Source organism: Calypte anna, chromosome 1, assembly GCF_003957555.1.
Source record: "Calypte anna isolate BGI_N300 chromosome 1, bCalAnn1_v1.p, whole genome shotgun sequence".
NCBI lineage: Eukaryota > Metazoa > Chordata > Aves > Apodiformes > Trochilidae > Calypte > Calypte anna.
In genome coordinates this window covers 71,703,168-71,725,021 of record NC_044244.1, presented here as the reverse complement: position 1 = coordinate 71,725,021, position 21,854 = coordinate 71,703,168, and the positions used below count along the sequence as shown (strand labels likewise).

Sequence of the window (21,854 nt, the reverse complement as noted above, 5' to 3'; positions counted from 1 at the left end):
GTGGAACCTATGGTCTGAAGCTGATGGAAGCTGGGTGTGGCTTGAGTATCAAAGCAAAGCCATGGATAGGAAAAACACTGTGGTTAGCTTCATGATGCTTGATAAAAATCTTTGTAATACAGCTAAGTAGATGTGAGTGTTGTTCTTCCAGCACATGGTTCATTTGTATGGAACACAGATGCAAAGCTTTGTTACAGTACAATGGTTCAGTAATCAGCACTGTTTCTTATGTAACTTGAACACTGAGAAGGTGTGGTTGGTTGGGAGAACTTCTGCTGTTGGTCCATAGGGCTGTGTGGAGCTAGTGTGGGTGTGGAACTCCATCAAGCTGAGCTTTGTCTTCTAAACCTTGATTTGTGAAAGAATCCCTCTTTTCTAGGTTGTACTTCAGCTGCTGTGGAACTACTCTGGTAGTTAACCAGAGTACCAGAATGCTACCTTTTTATAATTTTTTTTTTGGTTGGTTGGTTAGTTTGGTTTTTGTTGGATTTTTTTTTTTTTTTTTTTTTTTTTTTTTTTTTTTTTTTGGTTTGTCTTTTGGGGGGGAAAAACAGAGGCATTGTTTGTAATTGGCAAAAAACCGTTTCTTTTCAGTTAGCTCCTGTGTATGTGATCTGTAGGATCACATGTTTTCCTGTCATTCTCTTTTTCATAGGCTGGGTAGCTCACTGACTTTTCTTCTGCCTCTTTGTACATCCAGGCTGTCTGTCTGGTCTTCTGATTCTTAAAAGTGACTCTTTTTTTGGTGCTTGTTTAATGGGTGCTCACATGCCTTGAGTTAGCAGATTTGAAAATTGGCTAAATGTTTGAGAAGAAAATGGCTTGCTTGCCAACAAAAACCCAGAAAACTCTTTACTAAAGAAATGGTAGGAGGTACACTTAATATTATTTTTATTTCTTACTGGCAGATGTTAGTTTGCTGAGAAAGTCTGCCAGTAGCTTCATGCTCTGATTTGTCTTTAAGCCTCCACAAAAAGCAAAGGTTCTCTTAGCTTTGTGATTAGCCTGTGGATATGTGTTAGATGTATCAATGTACCTTTAATTTGGATGAATTTAGGAGGGGAAAAAAAGATCACAAAGGAACAGATCATGCGAGTAGTAAAATGGAGACCAATTTGAAGTAATGGGGACTGAGTTCCACTAAGGCAAGTCAACATAAGCTTAGGCAAGCAAAACTTTGCACGTGCAGGTTTAATGCAGCTCCTGCAGTATAATCTGCTGAGCCAAGTTAGTTTTCTGATCTACTCCAATACTGATTTTCCAGAATGGGAGGGCTTTTTCTACCTGTTTCAGGAAGTGCAGTGAGTGTGCTAGGTGTTACGTTCCCAAAAGCAAGAGCTGAGAAGTGTTGCTGATGTTTCCATTCTTAAGTAATCTTATAAACCACTGTTCTGCAAGACAACAAGATCTGAAACAGCAGTTTGTAATCTCTGTCTGCAAGATGATTAGGCAAGGAATAACTGGATTCCTTGTGGACTCTCTTTAAGCAAAGCTCTTTGTAATAGGAATGTTCAGAATATTATGTGAAGGGTGTGCTTCTTTTGTTTGTGTGGTTTGCTAGCTGAAAAGAAGTTACTAATTAAAGCAGAGACTGCTTTTGTCAGATACCATAGGAATTCACTCAGAAGCTTGAGATTGTTTCATTTGCTAGTTGGCATTTACAGGACAGTAATTAATTAATTTCTTGAATATTGTTTTATTTTCCTATCAGCCCTGTTGAGTTCTGTAGTTTGGTTTGATGGTCATGCAGAGCAATAAAACTGGGAGAAAGAATTATGAATGGGTAAAAAAGTTTGGAGGACCAACAGAGAGTAAGATGGAAAAAAAAAAATTCCTGCAGAAGCTGATAAATGCTAAGGACAAACTCTGTATCAAAAGTAAGGTCTGTGTTTAGACTGTATTAAAAAGCAATTTTGTGAATACCAGAACTAATTAGGCCTGCTTTCAATAGACTCTTCTCTCATCATTGTTTTGGCATTTACCTTAAGATGCCAGACTTCAGTCATTCTTTGCCCTGTTGTCAACATAAAAGACTACCTCATTTAAACAGGCTATTTCAGTCCCTTCAGTCACCACAGCTTACAGCTCCAAGGAGGTGACCTAACAGTACTGAAATTATATAGCCGTGACCGTGCTGTTAGATCTTTAACCCTGGATCCAGAAGAAGGGTAGACAGCCAAGACCACCTTTAGGGGGTTAAAGGCTCTGAGACTTTGCAGTGGAGCTCTTGGTGACAGTAGAAAAATGTCAGAGATGCCACTGAAGAGTAATACTTAAGATCTTGAGGGCCATCTTAATGGTCTTCAGAAGAAGCCTTCACCTTTCTGCTCAGGGATGTGTTGCTGTTGTGGAAGTGTCTGCTCTCTGCAAGCAAGCAAGAGCATTCCTAATGCTTTTGTAAACATCTCTGCTTCCAAAAGACCAAGAGGGAAGCCCTGGCACACCAGGATGACTGTATAGAAGTAGGAGCAGAGTACCACAGAGTAAAGGAAAAAGAGTGGGGTGCCTGGAGGCTGTGACCTACCTAAGCGTTTTCTGGTTGTGTATTATCCTTGGAAATTAATCCAATGACCTAATCTGTTTGCTGTGCTTTGTGTTCTGCTTTTGCCTGATGTTTCAGTAGGATAATGAACAAGGCATGAGTTTTTACTGCTTGTGATGGGGGTGGAAGGGCCAAGGGAGTATCGGGAGGAAATTTCCCAGTTTTGGATCTGGTGTGAAACACTCTGGTAATAGTTTTGCATATGGGTATCTTATGTGCAAATCTTGACGCCTTGCAAATGAAAGGGCTTCAAAATGAAGGATCTAGTTCTCAACCTGAATGCTATCACATTTGTGTGGTTTTCATTTTGTTTCTGAGGATGATGGCTTTATTAGGAATGTTAAAGAAACCTCTGAAAGTAATGATGCCTATTAAATATACTCAAGCAAATATGAACATGCTAGGGCAAATATTTGCCAAGCTTAAGTTTACATGCTTAAATTATATAAATTAGTGACCTAGTACTTTAGTGAACATCTGCAAATACAGTGTTTACCTCGTACAGTAATACTAAATTTTACCTTTTCTGCATTCTTTGAATTTATATATGTAATTTGAGCTCAATGTTTCAGTTACAGTATATATTTGTGATTTTTAAAAAATGTGCTTTGAAAATACAAAGTTTCTCATGCTCAAACATTTTAAAACTTTAAAAATACACATTTTAATTCCTTTTGATGAAGACCTCAGCTTACTATGTGTCTTTTTAGGAAAGGACCTTGTTGATTAATGTAGTATACACAAAAATACTATCACAGGGAGTACATTTTTTTTTGACTGCTAAAATATGGCTGGAAAGAGATGATGATTAGTAGAGGTTTTATGATGAATGCTTATGCTTTAGGTTTCCTTTGGAGAACTGCTGCATTTTTCTTCTGTTGAGGTGGAGCCTGCCTTGTGAGCTCCAGAGTCAGGAAAGAAAACTTGAAAAGAGAATACAGACTGGCTTTTTCCAATCTTCAGATGAAAAAGACCAAACACAACACCTCTTACTGAATTAAAATTAAACATACTCCGTCTCATATTCTGTCTGAGCCCGCAGGCAAAGATACTTTATTTTGCCACTTGTGTAGTCTTGTAGGTACTTTGATTCACAATTTATCTGAAGCCATTAAGAGTCTAGCATCATTATTTGTGGAATTCTTCTAGGTGCAACTTATGATCTTGAGTATTGTTAGATTCACATATTTCAGCCTTGTATCAGATACTAGAAAGAAAAAAGAACTTCAGATATTTCTTGTTTCTGATTTAATAAGGTAGATATACATGTGAAAAGTATGAGTTTCTTTTAAACTTACCTAGCAATACACTTAGAATTGAGGAATGGTGTTCCTTAGCACTTTGACATTAAGTAACATTATGCTATAAGTATTTTTTTCCAAGTTTTTCTGATTTTGCTCATCTGATTATAAAAATTCCGGTATTGCAGTGTTTGTTCTGAAAACAAATAATTTGCATTGTTTGCAAGGTACAATACAGAGGAAACATGATTGTATGTGTGGGAGAGTTGCCAAAACGTTATACTGTGTTACTTCAGATCTCATAAGGAAAGTGAAATAATATTCTGAAGTTCATCTATTATAATTGCCACATTTATTGCTGAAAGGTAAATAACTACTGAAGGACTACTGAAGAACTTCCCTAACCAAGAAGAGGTGTATTTTTAGGTAGGATTTTACTCCGTTTGAAAGCTCCACTTAAAACCTGTGTGAAAAGGGAAAACAAGGTGTTGTCATAAGATGAGTTGCTGTAGTTTTAAGAGCTCTTTTACCCTGATGCTGCATTTCTTTTCAAGCTCTTGTGTTTTGCCTTTCAAGTCTGGTAGAAGACAGAGGCCATGGGGGTTCTCTGTCATGATGTGACCGTGCCTGGGTCCCCACCAAATCCAAGAGCCAGGTGCTTCTCTGAGGGCTGGTTAGCCTGTGACCTGACTTACTGTGGATTATGTGTTAGATGTATCCATGTGCATTTAATTCAGATGAACTTAGGAGGAGGAAAAAAGACAGTTTCTCATGCTTTTCTCTAGTGCATACACACTAGATGCACACATCTTCCTCCAGCCACATTTAGGACTGTTGGGGTCTCTCTGTGCTATCTGAACCCTTTGTCTTAATGCATATGTGCCACTGGGCAAGGAGGATAAAGGAAAGGGTGCTTTGAAGTTAGCACTGAAAACTGAAGGTGTCCAGCTACAGCTGAGCAAACTCCTTAACCACATGAGCTGCTTTTCACTGAAAGAAGGCTGTTCTGTAACACATTGCTGAAGCAAGGCATTATACAAGATCCTCATTGATTCATGATGTGTTTGAATGCTGGGAAAGTACTGGAAATGCGTTTTACAAAAATGCTATGAAATTAATGTGTTTCTATAAAATGCTTGCAAATTCTCGAGAAGATCATGGATTTAACAAGTTGTTCCCTAGCATGGTATCTATCAGTAGAAAATCCTTCAGTAAGGTAAGAGAGATTGTTGTTCCATAGTAACAGAAAAATTGCTGATGTATCTACTTAACAAAACAAGCATTTTCCAGTACTATTCTTTTTCTTTCCTCTCTAAAATGCTGTAGATTTATTTAACATGACAGAAAATTGTACTTGTAGGGTTTGAAACCACAGTCAGATGCGTTACAGAATCTAATTATCGTGCACTGGGGGAAGCAGGAATGAAGTACTAGACATTTCCAGATAGTTTCAGTTATGTGTGGATCATGTGTATCTATATGTGTGTCATGAAAAAACCATCTTAAAATAAAATATATTAAAAAAAGCAATATTATATCCGTGGTTTGTGTATCAGTAAATACTACCAGAGCTTTTATTTGGAGAGCATTTGACACCTTTTTGAAGGTAGTCCAACAGGCATAAGTGCATGATTTTTCATTGAAAGTTAGTAGGAGCTGGAAATCTACTTCCCTTAGCTTTTCTAAAATCCCAGTATTGATTTGAAAACTTTCTATTTTATGAAACCCAAAGCTAAGTTAGAAGGGTGAGAAGATAGGGTTAAAAAAAATAATAATAAAAAAGGAAATGTTACCAGTCCTTCCCCTGACACAGTGATTGGGTAGATTGTGCAAGTGTGGATAAACCTTACTCTTTGATTTGTTTCCACAGGACTGTGGTGTTCCAGAGGTAGAGTTCTGTCTTGGAGCCAGCACAGAGGGACTTCCTATCTGCATACAGAGTGCAGTTGCCAATTTAGAAGAACTGGATCTTGAGAAAAACCCTTACATAAGTGTAAAATCAGGAGTGTGAGTACTGAAGCTTTTAAATAGCATTTTGCCAGCAGGTAGAAGGGTAACATTATGGGATGATAGTCCGCCAGACATGGAAACAATATTTGGGGTTTTTTTGCTACGAATAAGTTGACATACACTACATATTCCCAGCTCTACTCTTCAGTATTGAGCTATGTGGCCTCCTAGCACTGGAACCAAATTTTCAAAGGTATTTTTCCTCTGGTTGCTGGCAGAAGTCTTCTATAAGTCCATCTTTGAGTGGCTTTATAAATAGAAGCACCAACTTAGTTATAATCAACTTTTAGTTCATGAGAGAATAGATACTGTGTCTCTGGTCACCCTCCCTGTTATAGCTATAACACTTTGGCTGAATACCATAAGATTAATATTGCATCATCCTAGCATTCATCAAGTTATGGCCATATCCTGGCTTTCTGGAGTGGGGTGATGCAATATGATGCAGGCCCTTATGTAGCCCAGGATTTCCTGTATTGAGAATAGTCTGTTTCCAGGGCAAATGGCCAACATAGTTCCTGAAGTATAAGATTCCTGTGGCTCTTCTCATAAATCACTGCAGAATGACATTAACTGTTCTGTCAAGGAGTGTCTTGAGTTTGCTTTTCCATGTGAGCCAAGCCTTCCTCCTGCAATGTCACAACATGCGCATGAAGCTTGGGGTGGTATAGGAATGAAAAACAAAGTTTTGTCTTTGTTTTGATAGAACTTAGTCTAACTTTTAACTGCATATGGTCTGTTTATGTAATTTTAAGGAAGTAATTTCCATGTAGCAATGTCTTGACCTCCGTTCCTCATTTGATCTACTAACCCTGTGTCAAGCTTCTACATTGACCTTTCTTTCTGATTTAAAGAAGGAGTCTCAGCATTTTTAATCTCCATTTTTAAATTATGGTACCCTGCTTTCCCAAAGAGTGTTGTAAATGGTTGTATTTTAATGAATGGGGAAAAAAATGAGTGAAATTTTGTTTGAAGCCTTTTAATTCCTAAGGTGACAATCCTAGGTAAAATTTGATGCAAGTGTCTCATCCTCAGTATCAGCATTTGTTTTGTGTACTCATAATGTAGCATACTGGCTGCTTGATGTAAATGAACAGATTGGTAATTCTCTGCTTTATTATTCATGTTAAGCTTGGATTGAGAAAAAGTATCAGATCTTAACAATGTTCTTGCTGGGGTAATTAAATAGAGTAATTAAATTAATTAAATTTGATGTGCTATCAGTATTTAAAACACATTGTCTATCCGAGTACAAAAAGAAAAATCAATAAGGTCATTGCAATGTTTTTTATGAGATTAATAAGTCATTTATCCTTATTGTTATAGATGGCTTGCTTATTCAGACTTTAATTATAAGGGAGAGATGAAGGTTTTGGAAGAATGTGATTCACAATCTGAAATTCCTTCAGCAGATGTGAAATCTTTGCGTCCCTTAAAAATGGTGAGGACTTCACAATTCCCTATTAGGTTGTGTGCCTTCCTTTTCCTACTGTTGCTTTCCTAAGGGTTTTGATAATTGTAACGTAGGTACTAATACTTTCAAGGTTAATCCTTGTACATGTAACCCTCCTTACGCTGTGGTGCATTTGCAGTGTTCAAAATGCACGGCATTCATTCATTCCAGGGCTTGCTGGGCTCCTGCATCTGCCCAAATAAGAACATAATCAGAGAGAGCACCTGATTCAGTGGGACATCTTCCTGCAGAGCTGCTGTTGTCAAGGGAGGTGAAATAAGACAGAACTGAAAGAGTTCACTAACACTACCAATTCCTTAACTAGAAAAGCTCCTCAGAAGTTGATTTTGTTTTAATGGTAGATAGAGACTGCTGGAGATGAAAGACCAGTTGAGTTTATTATCAGAAAATACCCTGTGATTTTCCTGTGATAACACATTGAAGAAAAATCTGGGGAGGTGCAGCTAATTTTTGTTTTGATTGGCAGCATGTAGATCTAAATATGAAGGAGATTCAGAATGGTGTAATACATAATTCTACTGTATACTTAATATGTCTAGAGAGTTACGAAGGAATAAAAACTCATCACTTTTTAGTCACCTGTGGTGTCTTATTCCCCCACAGAACATCATTCACTAACGTTTCCAGAGAAAATGCATTTGTTTTATTTGCTCTTGACCATAGATATTAATATATCAAGCCTGTGTTTTCTGTCTTTTCTATAGTTTCTTGGTGTTTCATCATTTGTGCTTAAGGCGCTTGAAATATATACACCAAAGCTTTAAAGTTACATTTTAAAAATTGGTCAATATAAATTAATTTAAAAACACAAAATAACATACTTGCTTTAGAGTGCTAATAAACATCACAGGAGTATTTTAAAATCACTTGCACCCTACAGGCTTGTCAACATACTGATTTTATTTGTAGGTCAGGTTTATAGGGTCTCTGGCTTTTATGAATTATCAGGGTATTTAAAGCAGCTCTTGATTTGACCAACACTGAAAATGGTGAATGTAATTATAAAGACAATGCTCTGATGATACTTTAAGATACGTGTCAAAGCACAACTTATTTTTCTGTAAATACTCTTTTTTTCCCCCGTCTTTTTTAGGGTGGCCTAAAGGTGCAGATGCCGATGAATGTCCAGGTAAGCACTGAGGACACTGAGAATAAAATATGAGCACACTGGAAATACAAAAAATTATTTGGTCTGGTTTTGTTGCTATGTGTTGTTTGACTAAGTAGTCAGTGTTTGCTGCTGAAAGAAAGTTCACTAATACTGTGAACCACGTTCTTAGAAGTGTTTCATGAGATATAAAAGTAGTAGTAGTTTGGGTTTTTACGTATACAGAAAATACAATTTGCTGTAGAATTGTAAAGCTTTTACAAGATAAAATGAGTTTTTCTGACTGACACATCAGTTATTTAAATGGAAAGGGTCAGGAGAGATTTTTTCACTTAACATACCATTTTTTTAAAAAAAGGGGGGAGGGGACAGGAATAGTACCCCTTCCTTTCTATAGCTGATCCCCATACAAGAGTTGTGAGTGGCACTCTCACAACCCTTCTGTGATTTGAGTAACAGTGTCATTCATCCTTTTCCTTTCTTTTTCTAGTTCTCCACAAGCATACTAGCACTTTAGGTAGCTTCTTATTATACAAATACATATGAGTCTCAGGAGTTTTTCTAATAAATATTGCAGAAAGTATTGATTCTATCAATAGCTGATCTGTGTGGTTTGGCAGATCAGGCACCCAGAGTGTGTTAACTGTAGTCAATCAAGTAACTTTAGGAAAGTACAGAGGAAGACTTCTGTGCATTTTTGAGGGGTCAAAGCTGTGTGACAGTGTGTCTATCTGCAACCAGGTAGGATTTACCACAGTCTAATACACATAGCCCAGGCACAGGATTACAGGTTAGATCACAGTCATACAGCTCCAGAGTGAATTTGTGTATATGGAATTGTGTTAACAAGTATCCATCAGTGGATATGTCTGCAAAAAGCCTTACAAACCTATCTAAGTCTAAATAAGGTATCTTCAGCTTCTACAGCACTCAAGAATTTGAAGGACTGAGGAATACCATCCTAAATTTTCTTCATAGTGGTGGCTTGTTGGAGCAGGGAAAAAAAAAAGATGTCTTCCACATACTATAACAGCACACGGACCTAAATTTCAGATTACTATTCAGAACATACTTAAGCCATTGTTTGACATTATATTTTTAGATCATAATATATGAGAAAACCCATTTTGGAGGATGGTGCAAAGAGATTTCAGAAAACATCAGTTCTGTCCCAGCTCTGTTTGGCTGTGGAGAGGAGTTTCACAAAGTTGGATCAATACGTGTCATTGGTGGAGTGTAAGTATATTGCACTTCTGTATTTATGTACTTTAAAATAGGTAATAATAACTAATTGCCAAGAAGTACTCACTAAAGGGCGGTTAGATTTTCTCACTGATAAAATATTTTTAAAAGAAACAAATATATATTTCTCTTGTCAATTATCAGCTTTGGATGAAACAGCCTCACTGTAATACTTATTTAAGGAAATACAGGGAGGTAAACTAAGTGTATGAGAGGTGTGAAGTCAGTGTTTACCATTTGGATGCCAATAAACTAGGCCACTTTGTTTCTTAAGGACAGCATTTGCACAGACCTTTAATTGACAGTGCTTTGTACTTCTGATAGTATCTACTTAACTTACTCAAGTGACCTTAGGTAGGAGGTGTCACTCTTCAATTTGATACTGTAATGCTACTGGAATCTATACACTTTTATTGTTGTAATGGTTTTCCTTTGCCATGGTCACTCCTGCTGTCATAGGCACAAAAAGCACTGTGTGACACGGCCCTTAGGTGTTCACCAGGGGGGCTCAGTGCCAGTTATCTTGGAGAGCTACCAAGCCCATGTATTCTTTCAGTCTCTCCCAAGACCCAACAGCACAGGACTGTTTGAAAGCATGCAGAGTAGTTGCTTCTGCCAAAGAGCTTAGCAATAAAACAGTTTTCAGAAACTTTCATTTTTTTCTTAGGGGATTTCAATGTTAATACTTCAATATAAAGGTTCTGTAACAATCATCCTTTCAGGCTGTTGTCAGAATCTTACAAGCACTAAATTAAAAATAAGCATAATGGTGAATACTCAAAACTATTCATAAATAAATCAGGTATTAGCTATCTGGGAAGCCCCAAATTACTGAAAATCATGCTTCCTTCTGTTGTGGTGGCTTTTATTTTTAATACTGTGGTAACTTAAACAGCTGCATTAATGTAAACCAAATGGTATTAAAAGTAAAGCTACCCCTTCCTGCCAAATTTCAATGCCAACAGAATTTGTATAGAAGTTCTAATACTTGAAAGGAAGTTGTAATGAAATAAATGCATTCAAGAAAGAAAGAAAGGAGGGGGAAGGACTTTTTCAAACTAAGATCCATTAGAGCTTTCAAAATTGATGTGGAAATGACTTGTTTTAATTGAGCCAAATCAGTTTGTTTAAAATATTTTTTTAAAGTTTTGTTCCTATAGGACTAAAATATATTCCATCTGCAATATATTGTATTTATTTAGTTCACTTGCCTATTTCTATATATGTTTGTAGGTTAGAGTAGGCAACTGTGTAAGCAAGTGAAATTTTGTTCTGCTAAAATCCCTAAATTTCTTCACCAGCTCCAGCAAGGGTAGAATCTCATGATTTATTAATTCCCCAAAGGGAACTAAAACTCCTTGTTTTATCTCCTTGTCAGTTGGTGGCTTAGTGTTTTGGCCACTAGATGTGTGCTAGCCTCTGCAGTACCAAATATTGGTATTGGGAATATGTCCGACTGAGAGGAGGTAACATGGAGAAACATTTCACAAATACACTGTTGTTAGAATCACGTGGTGGGATTTTGATCCACAAAGAACACTTCATGGGTGCTTGTGATTTCAAACAAGCATTGCTTTGTTTGTTATCTGAGTCTGTGTTACTCGTTTAGGGTTCTTAGGTTGTTCTCTTTCTCTTTTATGTGTTATGGAAAATCATGTGGGCAGTTGTTCTGCTTTTCACAGAATACAGAATTATCAGAGTTGGAAGAGACCTCTAGAGATCATCCAGTCCCACTCTCCCATTAACACCGGATCACCTGTAGAACACATTACAGACTGCATCCAGGCAGGCTTTAAACATCTCCAGAGAAGGAGACACCACAGCCTCCTTGGGCAGCCTGTTCCAGTGCTTGTCACCCTCATAGTGAAAGTTTTTTTTCTTATTTTTAAATGGAACTTCTGTGTTTCATCTTGTTCCTCTTGCCCCTCATCCTGTCACTGGGAACTACTGAGAAGAGTCTGGCTCCATCTTCCTTGCACCTACACTTTAGATACTTATTTCTTATTTTATTTTATTTTTTTAATTTTAATTATTATTTTATTTTCTATTTTTCCATTTACTTATTTTATTTCTTTTGTTGTGTGGTCACTGTAGATGGGTTGCCTATGATAAGGAACGCTACAAGGGCCACCAGTACTTGCTGGAGGAGGGAGATTATGAAGACAGCCACTCGTGGGGGGCAGCTGACAGTGTCCTCCTGTCCTTCCGGTTCCTTCAGGCTGTAAGTATTTTTATGAATTTCACGTGAATTATTCAGAGTTCTGTACAAAAAGAGGAAAGTTATTTTTTGTATATTATACAGCTGTCTTGGGTTTAGTCATTCCATCTTTTACCCGAGTTCACTCTCATTCCTTTGGTACTTGCTGAAGTTTAGACTGCGCTCTGTACATTGTACAGCTGGAGGTTCTAAACAGCCTTTGTAAAGTTTGTAGGAAATATGTATCATGCAGAATTCCTTGCCTACCTGCGAGGTTTTCCATGTATCTCACTTCTGCACTTGAAGCTGTTTGAATCTCTAGAACAGAATTTACTTTTAAAGTAATATGTGTAATGTAGAGTGCAGTTCTTTATTAAAATAAAAATAGCTTTTCAACACAGCAGCTGTTGCAAGCTTTAAAACAGCATTACCCTCTGCCTCTGAGATTTGTGCCAGAAAATTTTGGCAGCAAAAATAATCATGGGGAAAGAATCCTTGCTACTAAAATGTTTTTAATGGGAGCAAATATTAAGTCTTAATAAAAACTGTATTGGAGTCCAGTATTAAAAGCAAAGTTACTCTTTTCAGTGATGGTGAATGCAGCTTCTTTATCATTTCCTTGGGCTTGCATGATTTTTGTTTTTGGGGGGACTTGAAGATTTTATTATTATTAAGCTTTGATTAAAGTAGGAAAGTAGGACCTCTGTGAGCTTTAAATACAGCTGTAAAGAGTGGCTTCTTTTGAGAATTAGATTGTTCACTCTGAAATTTCTCAGTCTTATATATTCACATTGCTCATCTCCTCATTTGAGGAGATGTGATGTTCCTGAGCTGGAAATTTTATGAAGTTTGAAGATATGGATTTTGAGCAGACTCATTGTCTCAGCAGTCATTATTTTAAAAAGTGACACCAAAAAGGACATGCTCAAATTCACAATTTGCAGTTTTGATTTTTATGAAAGGCACCTAGGAGATATTTATATATATTTATTTATATATATATTTATAAACAGAAGCTATCATGGAATTTAAATAAAGAGAGGAGAATAAACTGAATTAAAGCAAAATGTCCTCTAAATAATTTATTTTCAGGTTTCTGAGAAAAACAGGCAAGAATTTTCTTCTAATTGCTTTTTTTGAGCGTACAGTTCAGTTGCTGACTAACCTGAGTTTTTCTTTCTTTTCAAGCTAGGAATAACTTAAATTGATCTTTTGAAATATTTTCTTGGGAAAAGAACAAAACAATTCCATGTTTCTATGACATTATTACAAGCTTAAAATTATGCACGTGCCTGGCAGGGATGACCTTCCATGTATATGCATGTGTTTAGTTTGACTCACACCTAGGACACTCAGGATGCTCAAGTCAACATTTTAAAAACATACATAATTCACAACCATTTATCAACATATATCATTCAAATTTGCATATAAATATATATTAGTGCATACATATGGATAATAAAACTGTAAATAATACTTTTCCTCAGGTTGTAGCATAGCTAAAGGCAGTGAGCTAGTTGCCACTGGAGTGACTCACTGGCATTTTGTTGTTCAGCTTGACCAACAGATTGACCTCCTCTCTGATGTACAATACATACGTCAGTGTTCAGGCTTGCCATATGCTGCATTCATGACTTTGTATAAAATACTTAAGGTCAGGGTTTTAAAAAATGCTTTAGTAACAAACTCTTGTTTTAAAGGGGACCTGGGCAAAAATCCAAAACTAGTTCTGTGCGCCTAATGCCCCCCTGCGCATGGCAAACATAACAGGTCTTTGTAATTTCAGAAATTCTGTGGGGAGAAGTGTGGTAAAAGTTGTGATGGTCTCAGACTCCACAGAGGTGTTCCTGGATCTTTATTGCTCTTGCCTACAAGTTCTGTTTTAGTCAGATGGGTTCAATAGTTCTTGAAGATGATTAAAGATTTTGTGACATATAGCCAAGTTGTGTTATTCATGGTCAGCATGGGCAGGGAGAGGGGCTGGCCATTGGCCCTGCTCTTTATAATAAATTCTCACTGGTGTGGTCTCATGTAGGGGCCAATCCAGACTTTTTTAAAATTTGCTCAACCTTGATACTAGGTGACCCTGACTACTGAGTCGACTTTAATGCCATCCTAGACCTGAAAATAAATTAGCCTGACTTACAGTACATGAAGATGAAGCTAATGAGCCCAGTGTACCTGAGTCAGCTCCAGGCACAGTCAGATCAAATGTCTTTGTGCCATGCTCCCAAAACAGGGAGTGTGTTACAGAAGCACTTAAATAGCCCTATAGAGTGCCAGGCTGGGTATGGAGTGCCTTGTTAGCCTGTGTGGGTACTGGTGCTGTTGATGCGGCTCAGTGCTATGCAAAGCTATTCAGATGTTTCTGTGCCACAACACTCAACATGAGAGGTTCCACCTGAGCTTATTAGCACTAGGAAAATCCAGCCCATGTTTCTGTACATATTCTAGTGACTGCTGTTGAACTGTGGCACGAATTTAATTTCCTGACAAATCAGAAAGGTTAGCACACAAAAGAGAGATTGTTTCAAGTCAGCCCTCCCCACACACTAGTTAGGAGGTACATGCATGTAAGCATATTGCAGGTTCTCAGCTTTTGTCTGTCTGAAATATTTCTTCTGTGAACCCGTCACAAGCTCTAATGTGAGGATTTGGGAAGTATTTTGTAAGCAGATATGTAAAGGACTTGTAGAAGCATATCTTCCAGCATACCGCCATCTCGGCTATCAGCATTTATATTGGAAATGCTGGAGGCAAGTACAGGGCTGGTTCCCAGGGTAGGGCAGCAGTTTGCACTGTGTTATGGTTTGGGGTGCGGCTGCATTTGCTTCTTTTCTGCAGTGTCAAATGAGAGAAATTGTGAAGCTGGACTTTGCTTGTGGCTGTCATAATCAGAGAACATGCAAAGTTTCTGAGTCTCTTTCAGTGGAGCAGAGTATGTTGCCTTTGGAGTTTTCCCACTAAAGTTTCAAGTCTAAAATTATTTGCTTTGGTCTGAAAGTCCATTTTTAAGTATTTCTTCTTTTGCTTCTAAGAGAAGCTGTAGTGAAAATTCAGGGAGTTAAAAATGGCTGAACTTGAAACACGCTTTAAGTAGAATTGTGGATATATTTCAGTATTTTAAATTGAGTCAAATAAATTACATGCAGATTTGATCTGAATGTGTTTTCTGTAACTCTTACAAAGGCTTTGCTTTAGGACTGTTAGGGGTAGTGCTTACTGCACTAGTAATTTTTTTTTCCTACAAAGTAGTCTGGTGCTGTAGTTGGTCATGACAATTTTACTAGCCCTGGCAGTTTAATTTCTAGTGTATACATAAAGTAGGTATGACTTTTTAAATAAATGAAAGGAGGTGGTTAACACAGTAGGAAAACCAGTTTTACTACAGAATTTGTTCCATCACTTTTTGGTATCCTGTAAACAATGCAGAGAGGTTAAACCACATCAGGTGTATGTTCTAAAATTGACTTGCATTATTTGTTACGATTGAATCATTTGCTAAAGAGCCCGTTTGATCCAGTTCACCTCACCAAATGAATCTCACTGCATGGTTTGTCTGGCCTTAATTTCAGAGTGGTTTTTGATTGTTGTAAGTATTTTCTTCCAGTGTAGCCTTCAGCATTTTGCTCTCTGGTTGGCAGCTTGTGAATGCTTCAGCAGCAAGTATTAATGCAGTAATACCTGGGATGGTGTCCTTACATGTTCTGAGTCTGCTTTGGCTCCTGTATTTGCTTGATAGCCTTTTCTCTTGTTTGCAAGATTTACTTATTTTCAACTTAATATGACATTGCTGAATGTTTAAGAAACACTGAAATTGCATTGAGTGCATGCTTTTTTCTTAAAAGTCAAAGGAAAGAAGTGATTAGATTTTTATTTTCCATTTCCCCAAGCACTGGCTAAGCTGTGTGTTTTAAATTGCTAAATGGGTAAAAAGTTGGAGATACGAAACCAAAATTCAAATGATCTGAAGCTGTGCAAGTAATCTGGTCAAGCAACTGTGCTACCTGAGAGCTTAAAGCAATGTCATGTGGCTATATAAGAGAGAACATGACAGTGTCATGTGGGATTTATTTTATAGTTCTAGTGATTAGTCATACAAAGGATGTGTCCAAAGCCTGCAAACCCCTTGTGCTGGAAGGGTGATCTTGGGCAGTCTTTTCCATCGTAATTGCCTGATCGCTTGGAAGGCATTAGTAAGGAGAACTTGAGGTAAAAGACTACAGTGATGATAATGCTTGGAGTAGTCATTGGTGAAGCTGTCAGAAGATCAGTTCTAAAGCTCCAACTCTTCTCTTTTCCCCACAGACATCTTTGCACTCTATCATCCTTACAGAAGAAGGATGGTGCTCAGGGACAGGAGGTTCTTCCTCTCTTCAGTGGAAACTGCTGAAGGCTGTATCAAATCGCTAAGCTTCCAGCTAGGCACTTCAGTGCCAAAAAAATGCCATAAACACACACACAAGGGACCTAAGCCCCTTCCCTGTTTTATAAAACTCCTTCCGACTTCAGCTCTTTCAAAACGTTTTATGTTGTGCAGCATCACTGAGCAGTGATGGCCTGTCTTCTAATTCCTGTGCTATCTCTTAGGATTTCATAGAGTCATCAGTGTCCCTGTTTCAGTCTGATGATGAAGATGGAAAAGTGTTAGACATCATTAATGAAGAAATCCCTGATCTGGAGATGGCTGGATTTGGCCCAGAGACAAGATCAATTCTTGTGAGAAGTGGAGTGTAAGTCTACTGAAAAATATGGATGGAAGCATTAAGTATATTTGGCCACAGTTGGGACTGGGTGCATTTTTTAATAGAATACATTTCACACTGTAAACACTTGGGGGAGAACAGTGTTTCTTTCAGTTTTCTTGGCAAATGGAAGAAGAAAATATCTTAGTTTTCTCTAGACCTCATGCCTCCAGCTTTACTTGGATTTGGACATCGTAGTTAATAGGCAGAGCTTGTCATGTGTCTGCAGAGGTCACACGGACTGTAATTTCATGGTATAAGAGCTTTGACAGTAATACAGAAGAGGAATTTTACATATGTTAAGAATAGGAATGCCTTTTGGGACAGGTGGAACCTGTACACAAAAAGTGAGCTTTATTATTCATAACAAAGTCAGGCTGCTGCCTCTGAAAATTGAAATACTTTTTAGAAAACTATCTAAAATAAAAGCAAGGAGTTAGACCAATAGGTGTGGAAGAGCACCTGGTTTAAGGTGATACAGCCTACAGGATGGATTTGGCTAACTTTCATTGTGCATATATGATGTCTAGGAGGGATATGAACAGCACAAGTTGCAGTAAATAAGGGAGGTATTACACCACTTGTAATATCTGTTGATGGAGACATGCAATAGTAACTAATGGAGCAAGGACACAACATAAAAGGGCTAAAAGCCTAAAAAATAGTAGGGGGCAACTAGAACGCTTGGCATGAAATGACAGCTCTGATACAGCAGATCCTGCAGAGGTTAACTAGAAGGATAAGGAGAGGAGCTGCCATGCTAGAGGAGGCTATTATAGGCATGAGAGTGGTACTGTACACAAAGAATAATAAAAAGTGTTAAAACATAAAAAACGTTATGGGAAAAGAGCACTGTGGAATTATGTGGGTGGAAGTTCCAGACTTCAATAGTAACTTCAGAAGTACAGTACTAACATTGTCATGCCTACCCTAATGGTGATAGCTATCAGCAACTGCTACGTGAGACTAACACTGCTTCAAACTTAGAACAGGTGGCAATAGTGGAGGATTTGAACTGTTCACATAGAGACCAGATATCAGTGTCTCATGAGTATGAGATAGAAGGATGAAAGTGTGGAACTCGATCTGGGGACAAGGTGGCTGAAGAGGGATAAGAATGAGATCTGCAAGTTTCTTAAGGTGGTAGACAGGCTTAATGCAGCAGTGTTCACAGAATCCTGCAGAACCATTGCTGGATTCTTTACAGAACTAGCTGAAGATTTCTTTAAAATGGACGTAGAGGTGGGGAGCAAAAGCCTTTCTTACACTGGAGGAGAGACTTTTTGTAACTTGCTGCTAAAGTAGACTATGGTAGTGGATAGGACCAGGAGGTTTTAAAATACATTAGACACAGATCTATAAATGGGTGCTGAAAGGAGAGGACATGCCCTCTGATACCCCCAGTATAACAGTGCTGGGTGACTATGGAACAAATATGCCACCAAAAGTGGGCAGATTAGTGGCATTTCTAGCCTCTGTCTACTTCTGCCAATGCCAGAGCGTGCAGAGTAGAGGCATGCCTGGTTGCATGTACTTGGGATTTTCTTGCTTCCTAGATCAAAATGGGGAAATCTTGAGCTGCCAGCTGTTGCAATCTCATCATCTCAAGGCATCCTTATTCACTTCTCTTTCTTCTTGCACCAGTTTTCCTAAGTCCAACTGGAAATGTTGGGAAAAGGCAGATGCTGAACCAGGTAGAGGTTCATTTGAGAGAGATTAAAAAACTTAGCCATTGTCTTTTCTCTGGTCTTCTCACCAAGGAGTCATTTCATGCTGAATGCATATCTGATAGAAAGGCACCCAAAACTGTGTTTTGGTCACAATAGGGTTTGCAGTGTAAAAGTAGAAAATCAAGTGTGGGACAGTTTTGCACTTCTCACTCAGTTTGACATTATGATATCTTTCAGATGAACTTACTGAGAAACCTTAGAAGAAAAATATTCTACTTACCTTGTTGGTGTTCATCAAATTACACAGAAAATGTGATGTTTTCAGTTTGTTTTTTGTATTGTTCTGCAGGTGGGTTGCATATAAGCAGAAATATTTCTGTGGAGAACAATATGTATTGGAGAAAGGAAAATACAAATGTTTCTTTGACTGGGGAGGATCTAGCAAAATCATCATGTCGATTAGACCTATTAAGTTGGTGAGTTACCAGAATTTTTTAAGGGGAAAATTTAAAAGAAATGAGACCTTTGGAGATCAGAACCTACAGTAATGTTATCATGTGGGCTATATATACAGTTTAATCAGTTTTACTCAGAAACAGATTAAAGAGCCTTGAGGATGGCACAATGAGTCTGTTCAGGATAGAGACTGCAGTCTAGATCTTTCTGTCTGTTGGGAAACTTCTTAAGAACTTCCCCTTGGCAGAATGCATTTGTGGAAAGAGTAACAGCCTAGAAAGATCAGTTTGCCTTAAAGTGTAGTAATTTATAATGCCTATTTGATAATAGAAATAAAAACGCTTCAGAATTTTTCTGGCCCATATTGTTGTGCAATAGAAGTCTGGTTTTTTTTCCTCCTACTTTTATGCTAAAATATTTGTGATACATATAGTGAATGAAGACAGAAAATGCTGTTAATCCATTATTAAATCCAAGGTAGTGTGAGTTGCCCAAAGGTATTCATGCCAGAACTGTCAAAACTGTAATGAGAAACAAAGACAATCCTCAGTAATGAGTACATTATAAATTATACTACTGCACTGAAAATGAGAAAGGAGCAAACATTTAACTTATTTTGAAGATCATGTGTTGAAAGAGGTCTCCCAATCTTCTGTTGGTTTTAATTGTCTTTTTTTTTTTTTTTTTTAAAAAAGTAATCTCAAAAAATTAAGTAGACACATTTACATGTGCTCTAATCCACATTATAAAAAATAATTAATGTTGATGCAAGTTCTTTGTCTGGAAAAGGACTGAACAGCCAGGCAGGTAGTCATGAGCTTACCAGCAACTGATGGCAGGGGCTGGGAAAGATAAGTGTCTTGGGACACTGCCTGGGAAATGTTTTTCTCTGCTTTTGAGGTCCTCATTAAGAAATTTCAGGAACCTGACATATTTTTTAGGAACTAATTGTAATTTTATTTATTTATATATTATTACAGGAACCGCTTGGGACAAATGAACCTCCACATTTGGTATGTTGACATTATATAACAGTCTATAGTACTAAACTACATTTAATAATGAAATAGAGGTAAATGTTGAATGTCCTGCTTTGTCACCTCAGATTATGCCTCAGTATTATCATCTCCACACAGTAGAGCATTGAATGGAGGAAACTAGTAGATGTATAGTAGATGTATAAAGGTTGAGTTTGCTGATGTTCTACTCTGCTTTATTCCAGTTGTTACAGTTTTGTATTCTTTCCTCAAAAATGCAAGCAGTTCAGCAGGTTTTGAGTGACCTTGAGTCTCTGTAGCTATTTTTTTTCCTCCTCTTTCCTTCTTGTTTTTGGAAACTATGTATCACATGCATTCATTAATCCTTCTCTTTGTGGCATATATTTTTTCTATTATTTTGCATTTTGTCTGGTTTGTCACTATCTTGTTCACATCTGAGGTGAAGAAGAAAAAAAATAGAGCTACACTCTTCAAATCTCCACATGCATCAACAAGGGAAGTTGTTTTTGGTGTTTTTTTTTTCAGTCCTGAATGCTGGTAGCTTTATTTTTCATAGTCTCCCAGTCATGTGTAGCCATTAGAAGCAGGCACCACTTGCTCCATGCTTCCATTTTCCTCACAGTAACCTTAATTGGCTGCATCCTGATTATAAAAAAAAATCTGTTATCAGTCTTTTCTATAATACTTTCTAACTATTTTCCTGAAAGTGGTGTCTGACTTGGTGAAAACTTAGGAAGAGAAAACAGTCCCTCTAATTGACTTTTACTCTCAAGAACAAGTTAGTTTGTAGTTTTTCACATTTGGTCTTTATCTTAAAAGGTTATGTTCCATTAATATTTTTTGTTATGTTTTTCAAAACTGAAAATATTCTCTAAGTGTTTGTGGTCATCACCAAGGATAGTCTTTTTCTCATCTTAGCATTCTATCCCAACAGTGTTCTCCTCCCTTCTTGCATTAGTTGTTTGATTTCTTTTTTTGTATTGTTTTCTGTCTTGGAGTATGCTGCTAGCATGGGTGGTGATATAAGTGATATAATTGCTCTCTCTCTGAAATGCTCTTAATTAAACAAATTTGGAAGACCCTGTTTCAAGAAACCTGACATTCTTTTTAGACAAAAATCACTTTAGAGCTCAATGGTTCTGTTTCAGAAAACTTTATTTGTCATCTGGACACAATTTTGCTCTGTCTTGCTTGGGTTGGTATAATAGCAATACGTGCATGGGAAATACAGACATTGTTTGGTAGGTCAACATTGCAGGTGGACCACACCCTTCTTCTCCAGGTATTCTAGTTCTGCAATTTTATGGTTAACCCTGGGCTACAGGAAATGTTTCCTATCTGAAGACATAATTGGTGTATTATTTTAGTCTTAAACACTGATTTCCTGCCAGACCTATTCATATGACAGTTTGCAGCCAAATCAAGGACTTGCAAGTACATTCACAGTAAAGCTTTATTAAATGATACAAGATGAACTTGCACTTGAACTAAGAGGAAGACAGTGGAATGCAAACAGTTGAAGATTGTTTTCTCTCAATCTAGAACTCTTACACTTTTTCAGGATCTTCCAAAAACTATTCTGTGAGGGATTTAATCCAGTTGTGCAGTACTTTAAGGTCAATTTAAACCTGTAAAGCTTCAATAAATTATGCTTTTTTATTTCTAGTGATATGTGAAAAAATCTGCTTGTGTGTGTATGCACAGACACCTTTAAATACTGAAATCTCCAACATTGTGTTTTGCCTTCCATGTTCTCTAAAAGCAGTCTTAATGCTGTTTTAAGAAACACTATCCTGACTTACCTCGGTTCTCATTTTCATACGATTCTGCCCTAAAGCTAGGGAAGGAAGAATGGCATTTTTATTGCTACAGTTGTTTTAGGAGCGGAAATGGAAAAGCATAATAATCACTTAGGATAAGTAAAGGAAAATTTTTTTTATAAATATGAAAAATTTAGCATTCAAATTAAAATAAAAATTTCCATATGTGCAGCAGTCTCCTAGTTTGGACCTTAAAATTATGGTGCATCTGAGCTGGCAAATCCTTAAGCATCCTAATGTTTGACCCTGGAATAAACCATATATAACAGTTATTTTCATAGAATCATAGAATTGGCTGGGTTGGAAGGGACCTCAGAGATCATCAAGTCCAACCCTTGATCCAGTACT

General features: G+C 37.4%; 1 protein-coding gene across 1 annotated transcript in view; it reads left to right on the top strand.

Moving 5' to 3' along the window:
* Positions 1-21,854, top strand: part of CRYBG3 (crystallin beta-gamma domain containing 3) — a 92,396-nt gene that overhangs the window by 48,720 nt on the left and 21,822 nt on the right. Inside the window, exons 8-15 of the mRNA XM_030457784.1 lie at positions 5,654-5,790; positions 7,120-7,234; positions 8,361-8,396; positions 9,478-9,611; positions 11,712-11,838; positions 16,408-16,550; positions 18,582-18,708; positions 19,669-19,701. Of these exons, the coding sequence (XP_030313644.1) occupies positions 5,654-5,790; positions 7,120-7,234; positions 8,361-8,396; positions 9,478-9,611; positions 11,712-11,838; positions 16,408-16,550; positions 18,582-18,708; positions 19,669-19,701 (852 nt within the window). The remainder of the gene's footprint in view (positions 1-5,653; positions 5,791-7,119; positions 7,235-8,360; positions 8,397-9,477; positions 9,612-11,711; positions 11,839-16,407; positions 16,551-18,581; positions 18,709-19,668; positions 19,702-21,854) is intronic.